At 42.4% G+C, this 27,989-nt stretch overlaps 1 protein-coding gene, 1 long non-coding RNA gene and 1 other non-coding gene across 4 annotated transcripts; 1 reads left to right on the plus strand and 2 right to left on the minus strand.

Annotated features, from left to right (window-relative positions):
* Nucleotides 1-517: 517 nt before the first annotated feature.
* LOC134730755 (uncharacterized) lies at nucleotides 518-2,261 on the minus strand. The gene is made up of 2 exons (XR_010112704.1): nucleotides 1,544-2,261; nucleotides 518-778 (listed from the first exon to the last, which is right to left on the minus strand). It is a non-coding gene; the product is annotated as an uncharacterized LOC134730755 (long non-coding RNA).
* On the plus strand, nucleotides 1,674-1,747 carry TRNAN-GUU (transfer RNA asparagine (anticodon GUU)). The gene has a single exon. It is a non-coding gene; the product is annotated as a tRNA-Asn (tRNA).
* Nucleotides 2,262-3,903: 1,642 nt separating the features above from the next.
* Nucleotides 3,904-25,996, minus strand: LOC117981372 (neuroblastoma breakpoint family member 15-like). Of its 2 annotated transcripts, XM_063605973.1 has the most exons (13): nucleotides 20,264-25,996; nucleotides 17,506-19,096; nucleotides 17,194-17,403; nucleotides 15,303-15,408; nucleotides 14,253-14,467; nucleotides 13,130-13,202; nucleotides 12,461-12,666; nucleotides 11,120-11,171; nucleotides 8,660-8,832; nucleotides 7,899-7,950; nucleotides 7,094-7,266; nucleotides 6,271-6,379; nucleotides 3,904-5,660 (listed from the first exon to the last, which is right to left on the minus strand). In XM_063605973.1, exons 3-13 carry the CDS (start codon nucleotides 17,324-17,326, stop codon nucleotides 5,417-5,419), a joined length of 1,536 nt encoding a protein of 511 aa, XP_063462043.1. In that variant the 5' UTR covers nucleotides 17,327-17,403; nucleotides 17,506-19,096; nucleotides 20,264-25,996; the 3' UTR covers nucleotides 3,904-5,416. The 2 variants fall into 2 exon arrangements, with proteins under 2 accessions (XP_063462043.1, XP_054958123.2); XM_055102148.2 differs by lacking the exon at nucleotides 17,506-19,096.
* Nucleotides 25,997-27,989: the final 1,993 nt, after the last annotated feature.

A 27,989-nucleotide genomic window follows, 5' to 3' on the forward strand; every position in this document is an offset into this window, starting at 1 on the left:
AGCCAAATAAGGAAAGAAAATAGAATGATATTAAAAAAAAAAAAAACATGTAATCGCTGGGTGCGGTGGCTCATGCCTGTAATCCCAGCACTTTGAGAGGCCAAGGCAGGCAGATCACTTGAGGTCAGGAGTTTGAGACCGGCCTGGCCAAAACGGTGAAACCCCGTCTCTACTAAAAATACAAAAATTAGCCCGATGTGGTGGCTCGCACGGACCTGTAATCTCACCTACTTGGGAGGCTGAAGCAGGAGATTCGCTTGAACCCGGGAGGCGGAGGTTGCAGTGAGAGCTGAGATGGCGCCAGTGCACTCCAGCCTGGGTGACAGAGCGAGACTCTGTCTCAAAAATAAATAAATAAATAAATAAACAAACAAACAAACAAAAACTGTGTAATCCCTATGCTGGAGCAACTGCTCTCCAGGCCTCTACCCTATAGAAATACACAAATGGCCAATGAGAAGTGTACAAGAATGATCACTGCCGCATTATTTGTAATCATAAAATAGTAGCGTCGAAGTAATTTCAAAGATACATGAAAATCGTTTTATTTATTTAACAAACACAAACAATTGAACAAACAATGGAAGCAAGTCCTTTTGCCTAAAGGAACACAGAGGGTCATGCGGATGTTGCTCCTCCAAGGATTTCGGTGTTCCCCAACGGCTAGTTTTGGGTCTAGTTCTTCTGGAAGATCTTATTCTTGGGGAGCTACAGGTTCTGGCGTTTGGGGCTCTTTCAGGTTCTATCTCCATTTTCCCCTCAATTCCTCCCCATTCTGCTATAATAAAAAAAAATTCTCACCTCCGGAAGATCCCGCCTGTGCCTCCCCGCCAGCCTTTCAGGAGGTCTGGACGTCTGGTCCACCGCTCCCCGGCTTCTTTCCCCGCTTTTGCTTTTCCCCTCCCCTGCTCCCGCCCTCCGGCCTCAGGACCCGACCACCGCCCAGCTGAGCCCCCGCGGCTCCACCGCGCAAAAGGTGCACTGGAGGCCCTGCCCGTTGCCGCCCCGCGGGGTGCCAAGAAGTCAACGTAAATAAATGCTTTGTAAAAGGAACTTCCCCATGGAAAAATGTCTCATGATTTCCATTCTCAAGGCTCTTCAAAGGACTAAAAGCTAAAAGGATGGATTCATTCGACAAGTCCTAGTCCTGCGCCCTGGTGAGTGCCAGACCCTGCTCCCCGCGAGGGGGACCCACGAGCCACCCTCACCACGATCCCTGCCCTGGTGGAGCCCCCGTGCGGAACACAGGATCCGAAGATGGCAGCGGAAGCTCCGCAGCGGCCCCAAAAGCGACTGGGCAGGGAGGGCACAGGCTCCCTCACTGGGTGAAGGCGGCGCAAAGAACGGGAAGAGCCATCCCGGGAGCCACCGGGCGTTCAGCCTCCCTAGGGCCCCCAGGCGGCTCGGGCCGGGGTCTCAACCGGGGCGTTTCCGGGGGTTTCTGAAGCAGGCGAGGGGCAGGGCGGGCGAAGGCCATTCGGCTATCCTTCTGGCTCCAGAATCTCCCAACGTGCAGGTGTCCAACGTGACCAGCGCGACTTACCGCTCCAATCTCTCCGGTCTTCCAAGGCCTTGCTCAGTCGTCCTGCCGGGCGGGCCCTGAGGATGCAAGGGACGGAGGAAGTTTCGTGCGTGCGCCCTTCCTATAGCGCCCAGTAGAACTGACAGTACCTGTCTCTGTGGCGCAATTGGTTAGCGCGTTCGGCTGTTAACCGAAAGGTTGGTGGTTCGAGCCCACCCAGGGACGCTTGTTCAAGCTTTTAAAGTATTCATGCATTGTCAATCACTAGATAAATGGGGAAGATTTTATCTTCCTGGAGTCCTAAGCCACTAATTTGTGACTTATCCATGTCAAGGGCCAGCCCACCTCCCCGACCGGATTCTTAACCGGGTATCTCTTGAAATCCTGGGTTTATACGTGTGTAACTCAGGAATCCTGAAACAGAGACCTAGGAACCCACTTCTGGTGTGATAAAATTCTAATTCAGTCCGTTATACGCTTAAACGAGTAATTTACATGCCTCCATTTTTTCATATTTTAATAATAGGAGGTCAGTAATATCCCGAGGATGTGCCTGGATTTACTGATTGCTCTATCAATAATGTGACCAGTGGAATCATTCATCATCATAGTGATCCTCTCCATCATTTTTGAAAAGAGTATTTTTCCTCACTTTGTGCATGATTTATTTAACCCTTTTCAAAATGTTTTTGTTAGCCAGGCATGGTGGCAAGTGCCTGTAATCCCAGGTACTTGGGATTCTGAGGCAGGAGAATCATTTGAACCTGGGAGGTGGAGGCTGCAGTGGAGGCTGCACCGCTACACTCCCGCCTGGGCAACAGAGCGAGACTCCATCTCAAAAAAAATAAAATAAAATAAAATAAAGTTTTTGAGATGAGGTAGGTTTCATTGTTTTAGGATTACAAAGAATGCTGCAGCCACCTTTCTTGTACACATATCTTTGGTCATTGTGGAAATGTCTACACCGCAGATATTTCTATAGTGTAGGGAAGTTGATGCACTATTGCTACATTATAGGGTTTACATGATGCTTCTAATTTGAGTACATTCTGCAAATGTATCTTTCACAGGAGCCGTACCAAATAATATTCTAATAGCAATATTTATAGGAGGAAAAATGTGCAGAAGTGCAATTGAGCTTCGTGCCTCTCCATGGGGCCCATGTTCATAAAATGGTGGCATTAGCAATTATCTGAGAGTGGAGTTTGTGGCCCTCTGACATCAAAAGCTGAAGCAGAGGACATGAAAACCCTCACTGTGCATCTTCTCTAGTCTGGCCAGAATCATTCCTAGGTCGGTGGTCTCTTATCCGGAGGGAATGCTGCTTGCTTGTTTTGTCAAAATCACAAAACTGAGGGAAAGCATCAGGCCGTTGGTTGATAACAGTGGTGAAGCAAGTTTTTCCAAAGGGCTGGTTTGTTGTTAACCCTTAGGGGAAAAAAAAAGCCTTTTTTTTTTTTTTTTTTTGAGACGGAGTCTCTCTCTGTCGCCCAGGCTGGAGTGCAGTGGCGCGATCTCGGCTCACTGCAAGCTCCGCCTCCCGGGTTCAGGCCATTCTCCTGCCTCAGCCTCCCGAGTAGCTGGGACTACAGGCGCCTGCCACCACGCCCGGCTAATTTTTTTTATTTTTAGTAGAGATAGGGTTTTACCGTGTTAGCCAGGATGGTCTCGATTTCCTGACCTCGTGATCCGCCCGCCTTGGCCTCGCAAAGTGCTGGGATTACAGGCATAAGCCACCGCGCCCGGCCAAAAAAGCCTAATTCTTACCAGCTGGTGCCCTGCAGTTCCAGGCTCTTGGTGTCCCAAACAAAGACACCAAGAGCGTGGAACTGCACCAAAAACCAAAACCAAGGTAGGGGCAAGATGATAATCACAGAATGTCACCGGTATATGTTTAGGTTCAAATACTATTATGAGAAGTGGCAGGTAAAGGAGGTAGGAAAAAGAAAACACATCATGTAATTGACTGTTGTATGGAAATATTTGATGCTGAAAGTTATAATTTAAAACTATAAACCAAATATTAGAAGTGTGTCTAGTTCAAAGGGAGGAAAACCATCAAAAACATTTTTAGTGCAATATTTAACATGAGCTATACAACCCTTCCTAAATGCCAAAGGCACACACAGACACACACACAGACACAGACACAGACACACACACACATACAATCACACTCACGAAGAATACAAATGACTAGAACCAAGAAATGTAAATACATTCTGCTACGTATGGTAAACATAGCCTACAATGTGGAAGAGATTAGAAAATAAACATAGAAATGAAATGTTTTTATTAATTCGCATCAGTACCCACTAAAACCAATCAGCATAATCAAATATTATAACACTGAATGTAAAAAACAATCCAAAAGTCCAGAGTGATAGGCAAAAGGTTTTAATTGTATAGATTAAAATTAACTTTGGACAAAAATTAAAACTCAGGCAGAGAATGTTTTCTTCCTTTTGCAACAGCAGACACTAGTAAAAACAAAGACACAGTAAAAATTGAGACCCAAAATTTGCAGTGTAGAGATATGAATATAATAATAGACACAGGGAGGATTAATAAATGATAAAATGTTTAGAGGATGATCATTAGAATACAGGATATTTATACTCTTGAAAACCGCTTTCCCAAGTACTTCATTATAAGTAAGGTGTCTCTAAAAGGGACAGATCTCCTAGACCCCTCCTTAACCAAGTAACCAGTCCTGATATCATAATGGTGCTGGACAAACTAGACCTTCTCTGCCCGCAGATGGGCTGAGGTTGGGAACTCACAGCATTGTCTCTGCAGTGTTCCCGGCAAAACGTTTAGGCTGAATTTAATCATGAAGACATTTTCAGACAACTTCAGAATGTAGATCATTGAGCCAGACAGCTGACCTGTCCTCTATAAACAAGTCCATGTCACCACCATCCATGAGACAACAAAAAGATGAGGAAATATTTGGGGTTCAAAATAACTAAAGAAATGCAGCTACATTATCTTTTTACTTTTTTCGAACCCAAAATATCTCTTCTTCTTTTTGTTGTGTGATTTGTGGTGATATGGACTATGTGAAGGAGACAGGTCAGTTGTCCTGCTCAGTGTTCTACATTCTGCAGTTGTCTGGTGATTACCTCCTATGAAACTCAGGCTAAGCGTTTTCTGCAAGAACATGGCATTGTTCATATTCTGCACCGGCAGAGTCCTGGGTGACATGCTGTCTCCTGCCAGCGGCTCCTGACTCCTGTTCTCTACAGGATGGAATTGAGAGGAGCAGGGCTAAGGCCTCCCAATGCTGTTTGTCCATCTAGCTGTGGTCTTCCTAAGTACTGACACCAATTGGAGGCTGAAGGACTGTGGCTTCTCTAACCAAAGGAGCCTAGCGGGTTAACAATTGTCAAGAGCAGTTGGTGGTTCTGAAATACAATCCTCAGCCAAGGATCCCTCCTGTGTTACAGATGGATCAGCTAAAACAAGCCAACACTGAAGACACAAAGAATGAGGTTAGGTTCATTGAAACCAGGGTAACAATTTTGGATGAGCTAAACACAAAGATGACACTGACATTGAGCAGGTATAGAAGCTCAGAGACATGCCTGCAAAATGAAATCCCTGAGGAATTTTGTAGCTACCCAGAGATACGTGGTTCAAATTAAAATGTCTGACTGATCACTCCCGGCATGTGCTGCACAGTTATGTGAATGTGTCACACCTAACGTGGGTCCATTGTCTTCAGACTGAGCACAGGTTGCCACTGGCATGGTTTGAGAATAGGAATAGAGCCATGCCCACTGACCCATCCTATGTCTGGGCTTCCAAATGGAACTAGGGTTTCATTCAAATCTTCACGTGCCTATAGGTCCTGCCTGCAGGAATGACATCTCTCGGCTTAGTAAGGGCTGTTTATTGTGGGAATATGACTTCCATCTGGAACACCAGGTGGAGACTTGTCACCGTCAAAGTAAAAAACCTATTGTCCACGTAAAGGGCGAAGCTGATGTGCTGTTCCTCAAATGAGTAAAACACACTTCTGTAGTGCTGGAATGAGTCAGGTAGTTCAAAGTACATTGACGGAGTCGAATAACATCTATCCAGTGAGTCCTGTAAGACTTCAGGCTCTTCCACTTCCATCAGCATGCCGTTGAGCCTGGAAAAGGAGACAAAACTAAAGAAGCAGCCAGGGAAAATCAGACACCACAGAGCCCCACTAGATTTCAGAAGTAACATAAGGAAGTGGTTAGAAAAGAAAAAGGATAGATCCATTAATGAGGTAAAAAAAAAAAAAAATTTATTGCCTTTATGTTGGGATAGAACAGGGCCAGGTAGAAAACAATGAAAGAGAAAGACAGAGAGAGAGAGACAGAGACAGAGAGAAAGTGAGCTAGTGAACTGGCCAGGTGGCATACTGGTAAGGGAGTAAAAGGACACTCTGAGTTAGTGCCCTCATGACACACAGCAAACTGTGATCATGAAAAGAGTGAGCTCAATAGTTTTCCATAAAATATGCTCAAAATTCGATGCAGTGGCCATGAGAGTACAGCTTTTGAAGTATGGTCAACCTATGGTACGTTAGTAAATGATAAGGGGAGGAAGAAATGGAAACCTAAACATCTACTGCAATGAAAACCAACAGCAATGACAGTAGGAGTAATTCAGCCTTCGTTGAAAACGTGACATCAAACACACTCTGGTTTCCCTGAATCTGTTGCCTCCAGGTGTTAACACAGAATTAAGCATCCACAATTGCTGAAAGTTACCTGGGGCATGGTGGGTTTTGATCTTCTTCCCCTTCTTTTCTTCCCCTTCTTCTTTTCTTCTTGGATCTTCTTCCCCTTCTTTTCTTCCCCTTCCCCTTCTTTTCAATTTCTGCAATACATTCAGACATGGACAGATACATTAAGCTGATTCCCCTACACACATAACAATCCACTGTCTAATCCTCACACAGGGACCTCAGGCTCCTCAGCATAAGAATAGGACACTGTGAGAGATATATTTCAGGAGGCCTGAAGGCTGGTCATGATAGAAATTCCTCAGTTTTTCTCCCAGAAACTGTGGGTAAAATGTCCCTATTCTAGTAGATCGTTATCCCAATATCATTTGTCCCAAGTTTGTGCAAACAGTTATACCATATTTTTCCAATCAATTTAAAGCAAATACCCTCAAATGATTTCTAGGAGAAAAACTGCAATATTTAGCCCTGTCTCATCAAATACTCAGATTGTTCATGGTTGTGAGGACTTTAGACACTGAAATTAGAGTGAAAAAGGAAATCTACAAACCCTTGAGTCAAAATCATAGTTCTCTGAATTTGTCACATCTGCCCAGGTCCAATGTCATGAGAGTAGAATCAGAGTGCCACAGGTATGGCCTGAAACTAGGAAGAGAGCCATGTTCACTGACCCATCCCATGTCTGGGCTTCCAGGTAGAACTAGAGTTTCATTCAACCTACATGTGCCTATAGGTCCTCACTGCAGCAATGACATCTCTCAGCTCAGTAATGGCCACTTGGAGCAGGAATATGATCTTTATATGGAAGACTCAGTGGATCCTTATCACCTTCATAGAAAGGTACTCACCTCCCACGTCAAGAGAAAAGCCAACATGTTTTTCCTCCAATGCATAAAATGAACTTCCATAGGCCTGGCAGGAGTCAGGCTGTTCAAGACAACTGGAAGGAGTTGAATAACATCTATCCAGTGAGTCCTGCAAGACTTCAGGCTCTACTACCTCCAGCAGCTCCCTGCTGAGCCTGGAAAAGGAGGAAAAAGTGAAGAATAAGCCAGGGGAAATCAGACACAACAGAGCCCCAACTAGGTTTCATGGGTAGCATAAGGAAGTGGTTAAAAAAGTAAAAGGATAGATCCATTAATGAGGTAACAAATTATTGCCTTCATGTTGGGACAGAACAGGGCCAAATGGAAAAGAATGAAAGAGAAAGACAGATAGACACACACACACACACAGACACACACACACACACACACAGAGAGAGAACGAGCTCAGTGAATTGTCCAGGTGACACACTGATGAGGGAGTAACAGGACACTCTGAGTTAGTGCCCTCAGGACACACAGCATACAGTGATCATGAAAAGACTGCACTCAATAATTTTCCATAAAATGTGCTCAAGTTTCCATGCAGTCACCATGAGAACACAGTTTCTGAAGTCTGGTCCACCTACAGTAGGTTAGTAAATGATAAGGGGAGGAAGAAATGGAAACCTAAATATCTACTGCAATGAAAACCAACAGCAATGTTACTAGGAATAATTCAGGCTTGGTTGAAAAGATGTAATCGATAATGTCAGCCCGCTCTATTTTCCCTGAACCAGGAGTCTCCAGATGTCAACACAGAAGTAGCTGTTCACAATTGCTCAGTTACCTGGGGCATGGTGGGCCTTGGTCTTCTTCCTCTTCTTGGTCCTTTTTAATTCCTGCAATACATTCAGACAGGGACAGACAAAATAAGCCAATTCACCTACACCCATAACAGTCCACTGTCTAACCCCCACACAGGGATCTCAGGCTCCTCAGCATGAGAACAGGACAATGTGAGAGATATACTTCAGGAGGCCTGAAAGCTGGTCATGATATTCTTTGGTTTGCATCTCAGAACCAAGGGTGAAATATCCCCATTCTGGTAGATCGTTATCCCAAAATCATTTATCCCAAGTTTGTGCAAACAGTTATGCCTTACTCTTCCCATCAGTTCAAAGAAAATGCCCCAGATGATTTCTAGGAGGAAAACTGCAGTATTCAGCCCTGTCTCATCAAATGCCCAGTTCGTTCATGGATGCAAGAATTTTAGACACTGAAATTAGAATGAAGGAGCAAATCTACAAACCCTTGAGTCCAAATCATAGTTCTGTGAATTTTTTACATCTGCCTGGGTCCAATGTGCTGAGAGTGGGCTCAGGTTGCCACAGGCATGGCTGGAGACTAGGAATAGAGCCTTGCTCACTGACCCATTTCATGTCTAGGCTTCCAACTGAGACTACAGTTTCATTACAACCTATATGCGCCCATAGGTCCTGCCTGCGGCAATGACATCTCTCGGGTCAGTAAGGGCCACTTGGAACAGGAATATCACCCCTATCTGGAAGACCAGGTGGAGGCTTATCACCTTCATAGTAAGGTACTCACTGTCCACGTCAAGAGCCAAGCCAAGGTACTGTTCCTCCAATGAGTAAACAGCACTGCTGTAGGGCTGGCCTAAGTCAGGCAGTTCAAGATAACCTGAAGGAGTCGAATAACATCTATCCAGTGAGTCCTGCAAGACTTCAGGCCCTTTGTCATCCAGCAGCTCCCTGCTGAGCCTGGAAAAGTGGGAAAAAGTAAAGAATAAGCCAGGGGGAATCAGAAACCACACAGCCCCAGCTAGATTTCATGGCTAACGTAAGGAAGAGTTTGAAAAGAAAAAGGACAGATCCATTAATGAGGTAACAAATTATTGCCTTTATGTTGGGATAGAACAGGGCCAGGTAGAAAACAACAAAAGAGATAGACACACACACACAGAGTGAGCTCAGTGAATTCGTCAGGTGACACACTGATGAGGGAGTCAAAGGACACTCTGTATTTGTGCTCTCAGGACACACAGTGAACAGTGATCATGAAAAGCATGTCCTCAATAATTTTGCAAAAAATGTGCTCAAGTTTCCCTGCAGTTACCATGAGAATACAGCTTTTGAGGTATGGTCAACCAATCCAGTCTCTCATTGCTGGATATTTGGCTTGGTTCCAAGTCTTTGCTATTGTGAATAGTGCCACAATAAACATATGTGTGCATGTGTCTTTACAGCATCATGATTTATAATCCTTTGGGTATACACCCAGTAATGGGATGGCTGGGTCAAATGGTATTTCTACTTCTAGATCCCTGAGGAATTGCCACACTGCCTTCCACAATCGTTGAACTAGTTTACAGTCCCACCAACAGTGTAAAAGTGTTCCTATTTCTCCACATCCTCTCCAGCGTCTTCAACATTCTTAAAGAAAAGAATTTTCAACCCAGAATTTCATATCCAGCCAAACAAAGCTTCATAAGTGAAGGAGAAATAAATCCTTTACAGAGAAGCAAATGCTGAGAGATTTTGTCACCACCAGGCCTGCCTTACAAGAGCTCCTAAAGGAAGCACTAAACATGGAAAGGAACAACCGGTACCAGCCACTGCAAAAACATGCCAAACTGTAAAGACCATTGACGCTAGGAAGAAACTACATCAACTAACGGGTGAAATAACCAGCTAACATCATAACAACAGGATCAAATTCACACATAACAATATTAACCTTAAATGTAAATGGGCTAAATGCCCCAGTTAAAAAAACACAGAATGGCAAATTGGATAAAGAGTCAAGACCCATCAGTGTGCTGTACTCAGGAAACCCATCTCACATGCAGAGACACACATAGGCTCAAAATAAAGGGATGGAGGAAGATCTACCAAGCAAATGGAAAACAAAAAAAGGCAGGGGTTGCAATCCTAGTCTCTGATAAAACAGACTTTAAACCAACAAAGATCAAAAGAGACAAAGAAGGCTACTACATAATGGTAAAGGGATCAATTCAACAAGAAGAGTTAACTATCCTAAATATATATGCACCCTATACAGGAGCACCCAGATTCATAAAGCAAGTCCTGAGAGACCTACAAAGAGATTTAGACTCCACACAATCATCATGGGTGACTTTAACACCCCACTGTCAATATTAGACAGATCAATGAGACAGAAGCTTAACAAGGATATCCAGGACTTGAACTCAGCTCTCCACCAAGCAGACCTAAAAGACATCTACAGAACTCTCCACCCCAAATCAACAGAATATACATTCTTCTCAGCACCACATCACATTTATTCCAAAATTGACCACATAGTTGGAGGTAAAGCACTCATCAGCAAATGTAAAAGAATGGAAATCACAACAAACTGTCAGACCACAGTGCAATCAAATTAGAACTCAGGATTAAGAAACTCACTCAAAACCGCACAACTACATGGAAACTGAACAACCTGCTCCTGAATGACTACTGGGAAAATAACAAAATGAAGGCAGAGATAAAGATGTTCTTTGAAACCAATGAGAACAAAGACACAACATACCAGAATCTCTGGGACACATTTAAAGCAATGTGTAGAGGGAAAATTATAGCACTAAATGCCCACAAGAGAAAGCAGAAAAGATCTAAAATTGACACCCTAACATCACAATTAAAATAACTAGAGAAGCAAAGCAAACAAATTCAAAAGCTAGCAGAAGACAAGAAGTAACTAAGATCAGAGCAGAACTAAAGGAGATAGAGACACAAAAAACCCTTCAAAAAATCAATGAATCCAGGGCTGGTTTTTTGAAAAGATCAACAAGAAAACCCTGTTTGGCTAGTTCACCTGGCTCATCTGATGGCAAGTTCCTATCTTGAGAGGACTATGAAATTAAAACCAATACAAGTGCCACAAATAACATACAACATTGTAAATCAGCACAATTTGTAGCTGGGTGAATGGAAGAAATAGTTCTATTCATCACTTCCTCATTTTCCCTAAATCTACCATCTCCAGATGTCACTACTGAATTAACAGCCAACAATTCCACAACATTACCTGGGAGACACTGGCCCTTTTTCTTCCTCTTCCTCATCATCACTTTCATTTTCTGTAAATAAATTCAGAGAAGCAGGTCACATTAAGCAATTCATACTTCACATATGAACAAATCACTGTCCAGTCATAGCACAAGGACATAACTATTCTCAGTGCAAGAATAAGGATTCTGACAGGAATATTCTAGGGTGTCCTAGATTAACTTTGGTGAGAATTAGATGACCCTGCTTTCCAGATCCACAGGCCAAAATCTCCCTCTACGTGTAGACCATAATGCCATATTCCCTACCTGAGTCAAAGTTAAACAAAATTTTCTCCCCAAAAAAATCTCCAAAAATTGGTCAAACAATTTTCTAAGAGTGTTGCTGCAATACGGACTTATATTACCAGGTAACACGGACATTAAATGTTTAGAGGCATCTATACATGAAACACGACTGATAGATAAATTTGAACAACTCTTGCTTTAAAAAGAATCTGTGATTTGGGAGGCCAAGACAGGTGAATCATTTGAGGTCATGAGTTCAGGACTACCCTGGCCAATATGGGGAAACCCTGTCTCTACTAAAAATACAAAAATTAGCCAGATGTGATGTTGTGCACCTGTGGTCCCAGCAACTCAGGAGGCTGAGGCAGGAGAATCACTTGAACCTGGGAGGCAGAGGTTGCACCAAGCCAAGATGGTGCCACTGCACTCCAGCCTGGGTGACAGAGCAAGACTCCATCGCAAAAAAAAAAAAAAAAAAAAAAAATCCACGATGCTACAAAGAAACATTGGATCAGCCATTGCATTGACAGGGTGGAAAACCAGGGTCCAGCCTTCCTTTATGGAAATATATCAGCAAAGTAAAGAAGAAAAGTTTCCGTCCTGATTTCAGGGTGACTGTGCAGCTAAGCAAGCTGACTTAAAGGAGATCCAGATGAAAGCTGAGAGCAGTGAAGCCTGGGGAACAATATTTCCAAATACAAAGGCAAGGCTGTCAGCTTCCTTAAACAGGCATAGAAACTCCATGGACATTGTTCAGGGATAGATGACTTAATCACAGATGACAAGAGATACTGAATTGAAGCTAGGAGGCCTGACAGATACTGCCTGTGCACCTCCTGCACTCAGGTGACTATGAGATTGTCACACTTGCCTGGGGTTGAGTAACTTGATACTGGGGACTGGAAGACAAAGGCATGACATTAGCTGAGAAGGACAAAAAAACTCCCTGATATCTGTTTAGAAACCCATCATAGTTTTTTATTCAAATGAATTTGTGTTTATAGAGCCTGTCTTCAGAGTTTATCTTCCTCAGCCTAGAGAGAGGTATGAGACACAAGGAAAACAGAGGCTACCTGGAATAATGTGTACAGCATCCTCCCATTCAACATGAGAGGATGAGCCAATGAGAGTTGAGTCGACTTTGTCTTCCTCAAATGTGAATTTGGTTTTCCCATGTGGCTGGTTGGAGTCATAAGGGCCATGGCTATTTGAACAAGTCATGGCACATTCCTCCAGTGAGTCCTCAGGGACTTCCTTTTCTTCAGCCTTCCACATCTCCCTGATGAGCCAGGTGGGACAGAGATGACAGAAGATTAAACACAGAGGGATTGGACCCCAGGGAGTCCTAGCTGGTTTTGACAGGCGGCATTAAGAGAGTGGTCCCAGAAAGCAAAATGGAGGTTCCCTTAAAGAGGGAACAGGCAATCCTCTTCTCTCTGCAACAGAGCATGGCTGCCATGGGAGCCAGAGAGGAAGAGAGCAGCTGGTGTTCAGTGCACTGGACAGATAGGAGCTGAGGAGGATGAAGACTCAGCTATCCCTGTATGGTACAGACATGACACTTGGCACACATAGAGAAACACGACAGCTGCCGCACCCTGTGTCTAAGCTGGGTTCAATTTCACATACTGTGGCCAAGGGGATGCGGGCTTTTGGCCCACCATAGATGCCAGAGAGGCTGTGTCTCCTAGACATTTTCATGTGTTACCACCCATTACTTGCTCCTGAGTATTCAGTGTTACCTGGGGGGAGATGATTTCTGCACTTTCTCAGCCTCCTCAACTTGAACATCTTCATCCTCATCTTCGTCATTTTCTATAAATACAAAATGTTCGTTCAGATATTTCCCACTTCACATTCCGCAAGCACAGTCAGCCCAACGTGCACAGAGACATGAACATCTACGTATGGTTCAGCATTGTACTGAAAACTCTCATGTTTTATCTTTCACAAAATGCCCTGGCATGGTTTCTTGATCCATCGGGCAATGCATTTCTGATGTGGAGGGCCACCATCAAGATGTGGCCAAATACTGAAAAGACCTTTTGCTCCCATATCACTGGAGGCTTGTGCAGCCTCTCTCTGGACTTTGGCAGCTGTCTCCCCCATCCTGCCACAGATCTGATTCCCAGGAACAGGCTTGGTGTCCTGTCACAGCTCGCATTTCAAACCTCATTCTTTCTCTTAGGAGAGGACAAACTTGTCCCACAGTCCTCTACGCGTCATGAGACTGCACAGGCCCTCCATGTGGCTTCTGCTGTGTTATTCAGGGACATTCTATCCATGGGGAGTGCTCCAGTCTGAAGCACTTCCTACCACCAAATGCCCCCACATCAAGTGCCTTCTCCAACACCACATGGAGAGGGGCTTCATCTCATTTTGAAAAGCATTCGTAAGTGTTCCCATATTTGGATGCTTAAGACCCTTGCAAAAGACAATTTGTCTGCCTTTGCACATGGAGAGAGAGAAACTCTGGAAAGATAAATCACTCACTCACCGACACTTACTAAGAACATTGCCCAAAAGACAGCCTGGGAACCTTCATTCTTAGCCCAGAGCTCTTTTCACTCCAACAAGCGCCCTCCCATCACAGCCTCCTTCCTGTCCTTTAAAACTAGACAGATGCTGCCTCTTGCTCCAAAGACCACCTTCCATCAAGGAAGGAGGGACACTTGCAATACTGTGACCTCCAAACCCATGGGTTTCCCATCTCTGTTCTTACCCAGGAAGTCCTGGTCATGTCATGGCCACATAGGTGTAGCAGAAAAAAATCCCACTGATACAACTGTCATTGTGAAAGTATGGAGGTCTGGAGCCTCTCATAAGCCTGGGGTTTTGGGTCATCAGGGCCTATGGCCACCTTACCTGGGCTGAGCTTTTGGACAAGTTGCTGTGCCAGTCTACACTCCTCAGCCAGCTGTTCTTGGAGGTCCTGCCCCTGGGACTTGTCCGGCTCATCCGGAGTGAGGAGGGCCTGGAGATGCTCATTCAATGAGCAGGCGGCATCTCTCCCTTCCTGTAACTTCTCCTTTAACTGGGTCAGCTCTCGTTCCTGAGAGTGAACCAGGACTTTATATTGCCTAAGGTCAGACGGTAGAGAAAATTTAAGAGTAGAAAGGGTTGAGTGATCCGTTCAAATATTGCAACAGAGACTTCTGAGACAATGTCCTCAAGGAGACCTTCAAGCAGAAGGTCAGCACATGTTGAAAGGAATGTCTGTGGCCAAGAGAAAGAATAGAAAATGGTTTACAGGCTTCCTCTGTATCAGAGAGGGCTCCTGCAAGATCCTCGATGATGTTCCATTCATCTTTCCCTTCTGTAAACAAAAGTAGGTGTCTTCCTCATTCCGTTTCAAAAAGACATCCTTTCAGTTCCTCACTCTGGCCATGGACATTTCCATGTGAAAATACACATAGTGCATCTTGCGGCCACTAGATACAAAGCCATGTACAGAAATGAGGCCAGATGCAGATGGGGCGAATTGAAAAGACGAAAGAAGAAAAGAATGACAGGGTCGAGAAGGCAACATTGATTGAGTGAAAGAATGAGAAGCCGCAGTCAGTCAGGAGGTGATTCTCACTCAGGGTAAGTGGGGTGGTGACGGCACACCATTTTGAGTATACTGAATGCAGCTGTGTGGTTCACACTCCTTTGGTTAATTTTGTGTTATGTAAATTTCACATCAACAATTACTTGCTCGAAAAAGAGAAAACAAGGCCCTGACAAACAACTGCAACCCATACATTTTTATTATACTTCTTCTCTGCTTGATAAATACTTGTGTGTTGCGAGCCTGCCATGGCAATTCCTGCCCTTCCCCTGGCCCAGCTTCGTTCTTATTTCTCCCCACCGAGCTGTTGTACTTCAGAGATGTACACACCTGCCCCCCTGCCTGCCCCCATGGGGTCCCCTCACCTGAGCTCCTCAGCTTGCTTGAGCTGCTCCGCAAGCTTCTCCTCCTTGAACTGTCGTTGCTCATTCCTCAGCATAGATTTTATGAGGTCTTCGCACTCTTCATATTCTGAGAAAAGACAGACAGGCCTGCCTCAGTGGAAGGCTGGACATGCTGCTGTGGTCATTGCCTACAGGGCAGGAGCCAGGTCCATCCCAAGGACAAAACTCTCCCCAGTACCAGGGTCTAGACAGGGATTTCCACATCTTTACTCTTCAGTCTCCTGACTTTCTGGCATCTGATCCTCCAAAATTTAGAGATGAGGAAAGAGAACCTCAAGGGCACATCAAGGAAGCTGACAAGATGATTCAACCACAACGAAGTGGAGTCAGAATTCACAGTCCCTGAGGTCTGACTCTGAATGCGGGGCCACTTTCCCAAGCCTTGCAGCCTCTCCTCTAAAACACTGCACTGGGGCATGAGTAGTGATTTCTTGTACAGTCGGGAAGGCCCCTAGGACTATGGGACTGATGGTTTCCCTTTTACTGGGAATTTCAAGGACAAGTATGCGAAAGATTTTTAAAATCTTTGATTTTTAAATCATATCTTCAGTTATGATTTTAAGAATCATATCTGAAGCATAAAGTGTGACACATAACACCATAAGGCCATGAAGGAAATATGCCCAAATGCTAATAAAGTTTGTGTTAATTTAGAAACAGCAGAATGAAGAACTAATAGATAGTGTTTACTGTGTGCCAATAAATGCTCTAGGAGATTGACAAGAAATAGCTCATGTAATTCACTGCAGCACTTTACAGAGGTAGGTATTATTGTAGTACCCTCTGAACAGGTGAGGTAACTGAGGGACAGACACGACAAGCAACTTGGATGGAGCCCAGGAGACAGGCCCACGGTCCCTGCTCTGTACACTGCACTGCTGTCTCCACACATTCTCGGGTGCGATCTTTCTTCCTCTTTAGCAACAAGACTCTGTGCCCCAGGAAGCAGGACTTCAGTCTCACCAAGCTACTCTCTGCTTTTTATTCTTATTTTTATTTATCATTATTATTATTATTATTATTATTTTTACCAGTCTTGCCCTGTCGCCCAGGCTGGAGTGCAATGGCAAAATCTTGGCTCACTGCAACCTCAGCCTCCTGGGTTCAAAGGATTCTCCTGCCTCAGCCTCCTGAGCAGGGGTGATTACAGTCACCTGCCACCACGCCCATCTACTTTTTGTATTTTTAGTGGAGATGGGGGTTCTCCATGTTGCCCAGGCTGGTCTCAAACTCCTGACCTCATGATCTGCCCGCCTCAGCCTCCCAAAGTGCTGGGATTACAGGAGTGAGCCACCATGCACGGCCCCTACTCCCTGCTCTTGATGCTGTCACTTATAGACAGCACAGGTTCTATTAGGAGTAGACTCCTCTTGAAGCCCCTCAGAGCAGGTACTGGCTACTATCACCAAGTTTCCCTCAGAGTCACTAGAACAGAGCTTTGCCTGTTGGGCCTCAACAGAAACTTGAACTGAATAAAAGTTCACTAGTCTCAGACATTTAGAACAACAGACTAGATGTTATTTGTCTGCAGGATCTTATATGGTACAGAGAGGATTCTTGAAAACACGATTGAGCCTCTTGGAGAAAACAGGTCATTCTGTGCCTGTGTCAGAAATCAATAAATGGCAGTTTAACTCTAGTCCCACCCCCACCTGATTGCAAACATGGAAAGTTGCTAAATACTTTGGTACCTCTGTCTTCCAACTTTGACAAAATGTTAAAATACCCATTTCTGTTTTCCTAGAAGTACAGGAAGGATGAAATTATTTTTGATGGAGAGAGCATTTAGTGTCTCAGAGAGAAGACAGGACATCATTCATCACTTTCATGATGGTGAGCCTATAGATCTTACTGTATTTCTTCTGTCCGTTGGCCAGGAAGCCGGCCAGTTGAGTTACAAAACATTTCTCTTGGAGGCTTCTGAACTGCTGTTTCTTCTCTGCCAGGTGGGGGCGCAATTTCTGGTTGATTTCTATAATGTTCATCTCTGCCTACTCGCTGGACAAAGGGCCGGCTGATACCACCATGCTGACGTTTGTGGCAGAAGAGGTGGGGCCAGGGACTGGGGAGAAGAAAGGCAAACACATGATGGGTTAAAAACTGGTGAAATCAAATAGGTTTAATCAGGACTGAGGGATGTCAGTAACTGAAATTCTTAACTTACTGTTGTGAAAAATGTGATCACTCCCCACAACACTTTAGGATCCTTCACCGCAAAAACAAGGTTCGAGGTGCCTGAACACACAGCTGAAAGCACTGCCAGTACCTCAGACTCTGATAAGAGTGAGGTAGAATGTGGCCAGCGTGCCAGGTAACCATCTGCAGTTGCCATAACACAATTAGAAGGTGGGGTTGTCATGGATTCTTAGGAGCCCTGCATTCGAATTGCCCAGGCTTTGCTGAAACACAGGCACCCTAGTCTCACCTGAGGGTCACCACCAATGGGGATCATTCCTTCAGCATTCACTCTCAGTATTCGTGTACCCTTATGACAATGCCACAGACCCGTGTCTTTCCCAATACATCTAAGCATATTCCTCACTGTTTATCTCTTGTCCGTACAACATCATCAAGGCAGAAACAGTTTCCCAACAGGTTATATTTTCTTAATGGTAGTCATGAAGTCACCCCACCTGCTCTCAGTTAAAACAGAGCTTAAGGCTTTTCCACAGGTGTAAGATATCAAACTTTTAGCCTGCCCTGATATCCTCCGGGTCTTCTGCAGTTTTTTCTGTATCCACTAGAAAGTGAATGAATAATTCATTTTTTTAAAATGTTTTCTTTCCTGTCTCAGTATTCTTGCTGCTGCATCCCATTGTTAGACTGATTTCTTCTTTCTTACTGGGGCACCTTCTTGGGTTTTCATTACATTCTAGACCAGTTTGACATCCCTACGTCCAAAGCTCTTCCTCTATGTGGGTTGATTTGTTTTTTAATGTCACTGAGCACTACATTTTATACTTGTCACTTATAGATGTCATTCTAGTGCCACAAGACCTCTTTTCAAGGTATCAAGTGATCAAAGTCATTTATATAGAGGTCTCCTGAAAACATGTGTGACCATCTATCTTGGGAAGTTTTGTAAACCTGATGCTATTTTGTTGTTTCCATTTTGTTTTCCCATATACTGAAAAGAACAGGGCCACGAGCAGTTCTTATGGAATATGGTTTGATATATATTTTGTTGAGATGACCTAACACCATTGATTTTGGGTTGCATTCCACTAACAGAACATGGCAAGATCAAGGTTATGGTCAGGGTTGGTTGGCGATCCTCAGTGTTGCAGTGCAGTAGAAGGTGAGTTTGAGGTGAGAGGAACAAGTAGGAAAGAGTGATCCCCTGAACCACCTCTTCGCTTTCTCAGCTTTCATCCCCACCTAGGTTTTGTGAGCCTGGAACTTGAGAGACTGTTCTGTAGCCCAGGTCTCCTAAGATTGGCTGCTGGACTTGCCTGAGTTGAGGGTGCAGTGGGTTGACCCTGGGCTGCCCAGCATTCATGTGGAAGTGAAGGAAGGAGGACTGGTTAATCCCATTTGAAAGCATCCCTCTCTGCAGCCTGCACCATCTTCCAGTGACACTGTAAGGTTACTGCTTTGAGATGTATCAAAGGCTTTAAGTCAATGTATTTTCTAGGGTCTGGGAGACCTGACATTCTGTGTCAGAATGAAAATCTGTCAAGTTTCTAAATGAAAAAACTGCAGGTTCACAAAGTGTCATGGGTTACTTGAGGTCACAAAGGGATGAGTTTTCAGCACTGCCAATAAAAGCAATCACAATAATTATTCAGTAATTATTCATAGGATCCACACAATCCAGTAAATATTCACATATTTAGTAATTATTCATTGACCAATTCGTACAAGTCATTTTGCTCAAAACTGTGTTTATATTTGGACATTGTATCTTCATCATAATCCTTAAGGTAATGCTATTATCTATAAGTAACAGATAAGAAACCTGAAGATGAGGGACAGCTAATCACGTATTTGGCCATATTTCCAGTTTTTGGTTTTTGTGATGCTGGAAGAATGACCAGAATGGGTCACGGGAAGAGTATTCATTCCTGTATTATTTTCCAGGACAGAGGTGTGCCCTTCTAGAGTACTGGGACCAAAATTCAGAAGTGTCTGAAACCTTGCTTTAACAGTATGGGAAATAACCTCTATCACCTGGAATTTCCCTGGAACTTTGGAATATACAAGAGAAGTATGAGACGTGGGTCTTCCCTTGGCTGTGTTTAATTCACTCTTCTATGGAATACCAATGATTCTCACTAAGACTTTTGCCTGTTTATAACCACAATGTATGTCTTATGGAGAAGATTTTACACTTTGCTCTATTTAGAAACAATAAATATGAGCAATAGTTTTAGGTTTTATGCCCTGGACTTCATATTTTTCTGATTTCTGTTTTGAGATTAAATTCTCATGTAAATAGAAAAATACTTATTATTTCTCATCAGGCCAAGTTTGTTATCAGCTTGAGTTTTTGAAGATGAAGCACAAACTTTTGATTTTATCTTTGTCCTCATCAGCGCCACTCATTGTCTGTCAGTATGACCTGGACTTGCCCCTGCATTTACCCTCATCCTGCTGAGCCATCTCCATGCACTGCCCAATTCCATCAGTGATTTGGGGTCCTCCCAAGGCTCCCTGAAATGTGCACAGGGATCAGGACATCAGACACATTCCAGACACAAAGGCAACCCACACTGTAGAGTGAGCAGCTGTGTTCCCACTTCCCTAATGTTCCAGTGATGTCCTCAAACTGAAGGGAACACTTTCCCTTTTTAAGGGTCTGTTCTTCATGTCTCAATGCCTCTGATCTAGTGAACACAACTGTCCTGAAACTGAAAGAACCTGCTAAATTTCGAGTTTCTGGTTAGGTGGCTAGAATAGGTTTATAAGACTTCCTTACTTACCTATGACTGCTGAAGTTTGAATTCTTAGCAGTATGATTCCTTTTCTTGTAAGCTGAGCAGCTTAGGAAAGATTGGCCATGTTGCTGTGCAAAAAGAGGTAAACTTAATTTCTACTCAAAGCATGCTTGAATTTGAAACTAGGGCTTCCACTCTTCCAAAGTTGAACTGTCACTACCTCAGGCATGTGTCCCGAAGGGCTCATGTCTCTGTTGTACTCAAAGTTCAAATGGAGCCCAGCAAGCCAGATCTCCTTTACTTCTAGGTTCCCTCAACAGTTTCTCCTCTGCTTTAGAGACTGCCTTGAAAATATTCTTGTCCTGCTGTTGTGTTTTGGCTTTGGAATGATGTGATGCAGCTCAATGGGTCCTACCCCCAAGTTGATCAGAGTAAGAAACAGCTGGGAAAGTCAGTGCAAATTCAAGTTCATCGTCCTCCTTACAGGGATTCTGATTCAGAGGGCTCAGGTGGGGCCTGGAATGTGTTTGTTAACATGACTCAGATGTGCAGTCAGTTTGGGAACCCGCTGATACCATCGACCTTATAGTTTATGGGATGATTCTGTTTTGCTGATAAAGAAACTGAGGCATAGAGAGTCTGTAACTTGCCCAAGTTCCCCTTGCTGTAAGTCCTGGAGCCAGATCTCAGGTGGAGCAGCCTCTTCCCCATCCCCTTCCCACATTTTCCAATTCAGCTGGGTCAATTCTTTCCAAGTACGTGTTTCTCTCCCCTATACCTCATTTCTGAAAAAAGGAGAACTGGAATTTAACTTCTTTCATCTAATACATTTCCTCACAACATGCTGCCAGCATCATATGCTGGCCTCTTACTATTAAAGTGAGATGCCTTTTTTTTTTTTTTTTTTTTTTTGAGACAGGGTCTTGTTCTGTCACCCAGGCTGGAGTGCAGTGGTGATGATAGATCACTGCAACCTTGAACTCCTAGGCTCAAGCGATCCTCCTGCCTCAGCTTTCCAAGTAGTTGGAACTCTAGGCACACATCACCATTTCTGGCTAATTTTTTATTTTTCATGGAGACAACGTCTTGCTATGTTGCTCAGGCTGGTTTTGAACTTCTGGCCTCAAGCGATCCTCCCACCTAGGCCTCCAAAAGTGCTGGGATTACAGGAGTAAACCACTGAGCCTGGCCCTGAAATTCTTTTTTTTTTTTTTTAATGAAAATACAAGGCATGGAGATATGGAAAGACACCTTGCTTTATTACTGTTATTATTATTTCTATAGTATAATTCATATATCACAAAAATCACCATTTTAAAGCATATATTTCAGTGTCTTTTACCATATTCCAAAAGTTCTGCAACCATCACCACTACCTAATTCCAGAATATTTTCATAATGCCAAAAAGCATGCCTGTACCTATGGGCACTCACTCTCCAATTCCCCCCTTCTTGCAGTCTCTGACAACCACTAATCTACTTTCTCTATATATAGATGTACTTGTTCTGGGCACTTAATTCAACAAATGGTCCTGGGACAACTAAATATCCACATGTAAAAGAATCAAGTTAGACTCCCTCCTCGCATATAAAAATTAACTCAAAATGGATCAGAGACCTAAAGGTAGGTGGTAAAATTATAAATCACTTAGAAATAGTAAATCTTTGTAATGTGGGATGAGCAAAGTTTTCACAAATATGACTGAAAGCACAAGCAACAAAAGAAAAAATAAATTGTATTCCATCAAGTTAAAAACATTTGGGCTGAAAAGTATATCATCAAGAATGTGAAAAGACAGTACATAGAATGACAGAAAATATCTGCAAATCATATTATCTGATAAGAGACTTGTATTTAGGATATATTTTTAAAAAACTATTACAGTTCAATATTAAAAAGATAAACCAACTATAAAGTAGGTAAAGGATCTGAACAGACATTCTCCAAAGAAGATACATAATGACTAATAAGTATATGAAAAGATGTTGAAAATCATCAACCATCAGGGAAATGTAAATCAAAACCACAATGAGATAAACACTTCACATTACAGATGAATATAATAAAAAAGACAGACAATAACAACTGTTGATGAGGATGTGGAGAAACTGGAATTCTCATACACTGCTGGTTGGAATGTAAAATAATGTACCCACTTCAGAACAGTCTGACAGTTCCTGAAAAGGTTAAACAGCATTACCATCTGACGCAGCAATTCTGCTCCTAGGTATATATCCAAGAAATATGAAGATAAATGTCTACCAAAAAATTATACAAGAATGTTCATAACAGAATTATTGATAATACTCAAAAAGTAGAAGCAACTCAAATGTCAATCAACTGATGATGGATAAATAAAATGATAAAATGTGGTAAATCCATATGATAAAATATTATTCAGCCATAAAAAGGCACAGAGTACTGATAAATGCTACCAGATCAATGAACTTTGAAAACCTCATGCTAAGTGAAAGAAGCTGTCATAACTTACTACATGCTGCATGTTTCCATTTGTATGAAATGTCCAGAAGAGGCAAATAAAGACAGAAAGTAGACTAGTAGTTGCCTAGGGCTGGGAGGGAGTTAGGAGGAATGGAGAGTAATTGATAATGGGTAAAGGGTTTCTTCTGATGTATAAAAATATTCTAGAATTGACTGTGGTGATGGTTACTCCTATCTACTAAAATTACTGAATTGTGTACTTTTTTAAGAAGTAAATTGTATGGTATATAAATTATATCTCAAAGCTATTGTATTAAGGGAAAAAGCACTAAACACAGTGCCTTACACATATTAGCTAATATTATTATTTGTCAGTGGTATTATAGCATTTGTTAGAGATTGTCTACTCTAATCCTTTTATGTTACAGATGAGGAAGTTGAGAGCCACATGGCTGACTTGACCAAGATTAAACGGCTAGTAAGTAGGAATAAGTACTGAAACAGAAACTTTACCCAATTGCAGTCCATATGTTTTCTGGGATCCCGGAGTTCCCTTTCAGCAATGTAAAATACAAACTTAGGTCAAAAGTTCCCATGTCTGAGAAAACTCAAGCCAAATCACTTCTCCTCCAAAGTTGACAGGATTTATGCTTTAAAAATAGAGATACAGAATTCTCTTTGGAAAGATCTACCAAATTTCTGTAAGAAACAGTCTGCCCAAAGTAGGGGAAAGGCTATATGAAAAGTTACAAGGCACTTCTTAAAAATATATCTTAGGTTTTTAGGGAAATGTAAACAGACAAGTTTCCAGACCCGTGGGTGGAATGGATGTAGCAGATTCACTGAGAGGCTCACAGTGCCGTACTAAAGGGAGTCTACTGCTCAAAGCCAATTCACATCCTTAAAAGGTCAAATGGAGAGAAATTAAACTTGGGAGAAGCATTTTAAGACTGTGCTGTTACAAAACCTCGGGCCACTTAACTGATTAATCATGGCAATGAGGGCAGGGACCAGAAAAGAGTCTTTAGAACCTGTCATCCCCACACAGAAGAGCAACTTTCAGGGAAACACCCTTATCTTTCCATTTTCAGACCCCGGGAGGTGTGAGGGTGGAAAGGCTAGGTAGAGAAGAGAGCAGAAAGGAGATGAGATGACACAACCAGGATTCTCCGAAGCTGGGCTTGAAGTCCTCAAGAAAAACTCCCATGAACAAGGAAGGAAGAGTGAAGAAAAAAACAGGGATACCTGGAACTGGACAAAAGTAAAAAGATAGAAGGATACTTTTTTTCCCCCAGAAGAAGTCTGTCACAAAAGCAAACCTGCAAATATACGATCAGTATAACACCCAAGAAAATGACACATGCGGCCAGGCATGGTGGCTCATGCCTGGAATCCCAGCACTTTGAGAAGCCGAGGCAGGTGGATCACCTGAGATCAGGAGTTCGAGGCCAACCTGACCAACATGGTGAAACCCCATCTCTACTAAAAATACAAAAATTAGCTGAGCATGGTGGCAGGCACCTGTAGTCCCAGCTACTTGGAAGGCTGAGACATGAGAATAGCTTGAACCCGGGAGGTGGAGGTTGCAGTGAGCCGAGATAGCACCATTGCACTCCAGCCTGGGAGAAAGAGCGATGCTCCGTCTCAAAAAAAAAAAAAAAGAAAAGAAAAGAAAAGAAAATCACGCATGCCCCCAAGTGTGAGAATGCAAGAGGGAATCCCTGACCTATCCCTATCCAACCAGTTTTCTTGGCACACACCTTCCATTCTCTGAATGAGCCCAGATTAACTCACTGACCCCTGTGCCACGTATCTCCCACTCCATCACCCGCCCAGGCTCACTGCTCCCACCGGCGTCCCTTCATATCTCCCTACTGACCTCCACTTTTTTCTAACTTTGTCACCAAAGAAGTCACAGAAATAAATAAGGGGATTCAAAAAGAATAATTTCAGTGCATTTAAAAAAATGTAGAATATAGGATTCTCATCTATGTTTATCACGTTCATTCATTTTTCAAATTTTCATTGTGGCACCATTTTATGACAGGCACTATGCTGGGGATGCTGGCGACTAGGGTAGGGATTTAAAATGAGAGTGTCTACTTGGAAAGATGAACCGATAAATAATCACCGTGATAAGTGCTGTGCTAGAGATATGCAGATGTCAAAAGACCTTAGAAGGTCTACAATCCACTTGGAGGGTAGGGAATATAGAAGGCATTTCAGTGAAATAGGGTGCCTTTGACAAATCATTAAGAATGAGTTCTACATTAAAAAGGGGAAGAGAGGGTGATAGCTGAGGAGGCAGCATAGGCAAGAACATCCAGCATGAAAGAACAGTGAGGGACATCAGGAACATCTTTCAGGAACATCAGGAACATCTTTCAGGAACATCAGGTAAAACAGACTTAGGGCCCAAGTCAAAGGAGCTAAAATAATACACCCTGGAAAGTGGTATGATCATTTCTGCATCTGCTCCAGAGAAACCTGCCAAAATATGATTAGCATAATACCCAAGAGAACATCACATTCCCCATGTGTGAAAATGCAAGAGGGAATTATTTCTAATAGTTCATAAGCTCAGCAACAACAGAGTAGACACAAAAGCCACAGAATGTGCTTAGGCTTTACTTTAATGATATAGGGATATCACATATCATCAGCCTGTGGAGTACAGAGGTAGTTTACAAAGGATAAACCTTCATTGTTTGGAAAGGAAACATCAGAGAGCTCTTTATGAAGTTTAAACAAAATCAGAGAAATAAAGAGATGTGGGAAAGAAAGAAAAAAAAGAAAGTACATTGAGGACAGTCCAATCTAACTGTGAACTCATAAGGGACAGCCAGTAAATTCAAAACAGCCTACTGTTTTTTGATTACTTGTGCTACTCTATTAAAATAGCCACAAACACAAAACTAGTCTACCTCTTTCTCTCCGCATTATTGGCCCTAACCCAAAAATAGTGGGAGTAAATGATTTAATAATTTATTTTCATGCTCCATTTTGTTCTTAAATTAAAATTACTGTGGTTGGTGTCCCTCCTTTAGCTTCTGCTAAAGACTTTACATAATGAAAGCTCATGAAGTGTCTGGATTACTAACAGTTACTTATCCAAAAAGATGAGACATGGTTCATTGATTTGATTCTATTAGTTCTCTCTTGAAGATATTTTTCTCCTCCCTCTGTGAAGAAACATTTCTTTCTGTGTCAAACAAGACGAGTCATTTTTGTAGTTTTAATTCCCTCTTGAGTCCTACAATAATACTAAAATACTCACAGTGACTACAGTATCCTTTGCAGGGAAAGAATTGTAAATTAACCATTTAAATATAGTCACTAAGTTATGAGGCATTCACTGACTCAGAGTTGAAAAAGACTCCAAAATTCTTATCCAGTATTAAGAGTATACAAGGACAAAAGGAGAAGCCAGACTAAGTCTAGGACACACAATACAAAGAAGAAAATGAGAAGACCAAAGTTACAGTCTCAATACTATGACATGATACTAAACCATACAGTCAGTCAGCCAATATATATTTGCGGGCCTAGTATATACTGGGCACTGTTTGTAGGTGTTTGGGTTACATCAGTAAACAAAAACAAAGATAATAGTTTTCATTCTGGAGAGGGTAAGAGGCAGTAGAATTTGGAAAAGACAGACAATAAACAATAGACATAATGAAGTAAATTATATAGTATAAATTATATAGTAAGAAGATAAGAGTTACAGAAAAAGAAAACAAAAAGTAGACCAGGGTTAGTAATTAAGGGGGTGGGGGACAGTTACAATTTTAAATAGGGTGGTTAGAGTAACCCTCAATTAGAAGTGCCAAGACGTGAAATGCAGTGGAAGCAACCATTTGAAAGTTGCACAATACTTTAACAAGCTACTTTGCCTCCTGCTGACTTTGTTTCCCCATTTTTAGAACTGAAATAATAATTCTCATCAAATAAGGGTGCTATTTACATTGAGATAGTGACTATTACTATAAGTAACATTTTAGTCTCTTGACAAGCATGGGAAGCAATGGAATGAAGGGCAATGGAAGGAAGGGCACTGCATTATGAAAAGGACTTTTTAAAAGAAAACCATCTCTAGGCACTATTTCCCTTTGTGGAAATGAAGTGAATATTTTCTGAACTCCACCTGGGACATATGAACAATGAGCATGAAATCTTACAAACTGTATAAATAACATTTATTCACAGTGTCACTGCATCATCTATTGTTTTGAATTCTCTTTAAATTTCCTTCTATATATTTATCCAAAGCTGAAGTCATCTGGTTTAGATTATGGGACCCTGAAAAGCAAGAACTAGTCTATGTAACTACTTTTAAACATCTGCACAACGCCATATATATATATATATATATATATATATATATATATATATACATACACACACACACACACACACACACATTGATATGTAACAAGTACTATTTGATTATAATTAGGAGTGTCTTGGTTTTCTTATAACATGAACATATATTTTTAACCCAAACAGCTTAAAGCATTTAACGAAAAGTTTTACACACCTACAAAGTGCTTTCAGGAAGCAGATGTGCAGTGCAATGTGGCGCAGTAAGATGCACAAAGCAAAGGCTTTGAAAATAAACTGCCTCGGTTTCAGGACCCAGCCTAACCACATATTAGCTGTACAACTTTGGGTGAATCACTTAACATCTCCAAACTTCAGTTACTTCATGTGGGAAGACTTGAAAAATAATACCTGGTCCCAAGATTTTTGTGTAATTGAGCTAATAGGCATGGAAGTACCTGGCACAGTTCCTGAGTCACCAAAAAAATGTTAGTTTTCTCTTCATCAAATCTCCCCATTCCCACCCCTCATGCTAATCTCCCCTCCCACACACACACACACCATCAGTGAGTAAATAAGTGTCTTGTGTTAAACTACAACCAGAGAATAAGAGACAGCCAAGATTTCCTTACTCTATTTCACTAGCCCTGGCAGCCTCTCAGCTGCGGAATCCTTGGTTATTTCCTTTCTCAAGGAGGAGATACGATTCTAGTTTGACAGATCCTTTCCTGGACACACTCTCAGAATTCCCTAAGGTTCTTATCGTGGCTAATGGATAACAATGCAGAGACTATGGGAGTGAATAGTCACTCTCTCTCAGCTAAAAACTTCCTTTATTGACTTCTCTAACTTCCTGTCAACATCTTGCTGCCAAATCAACCTCTTGTTCTAGGCAATTATTAAAAGCAATTTTCTTGAAACTGAAAAACACATTTAGCCTTCAACAATAAATCACACTAACATCAATTACTAGCCAATTAGATTACTAGAATATCAGACCCAGAG

The sequence above is a fragment of the Pan paniscus genome, chromosome 1, assembly GCF_029289425.2.
Source record: "Pan paniscus chromosome 1, NHGRI_mPanPan1-v2.0_pri, whole genome shotgun sequence".
Lineage (NCBI taxonomy): Eukaryota > Metazoa > Chordata > Mammalia > Primates > Hominidae > Pan > Pan paniscus.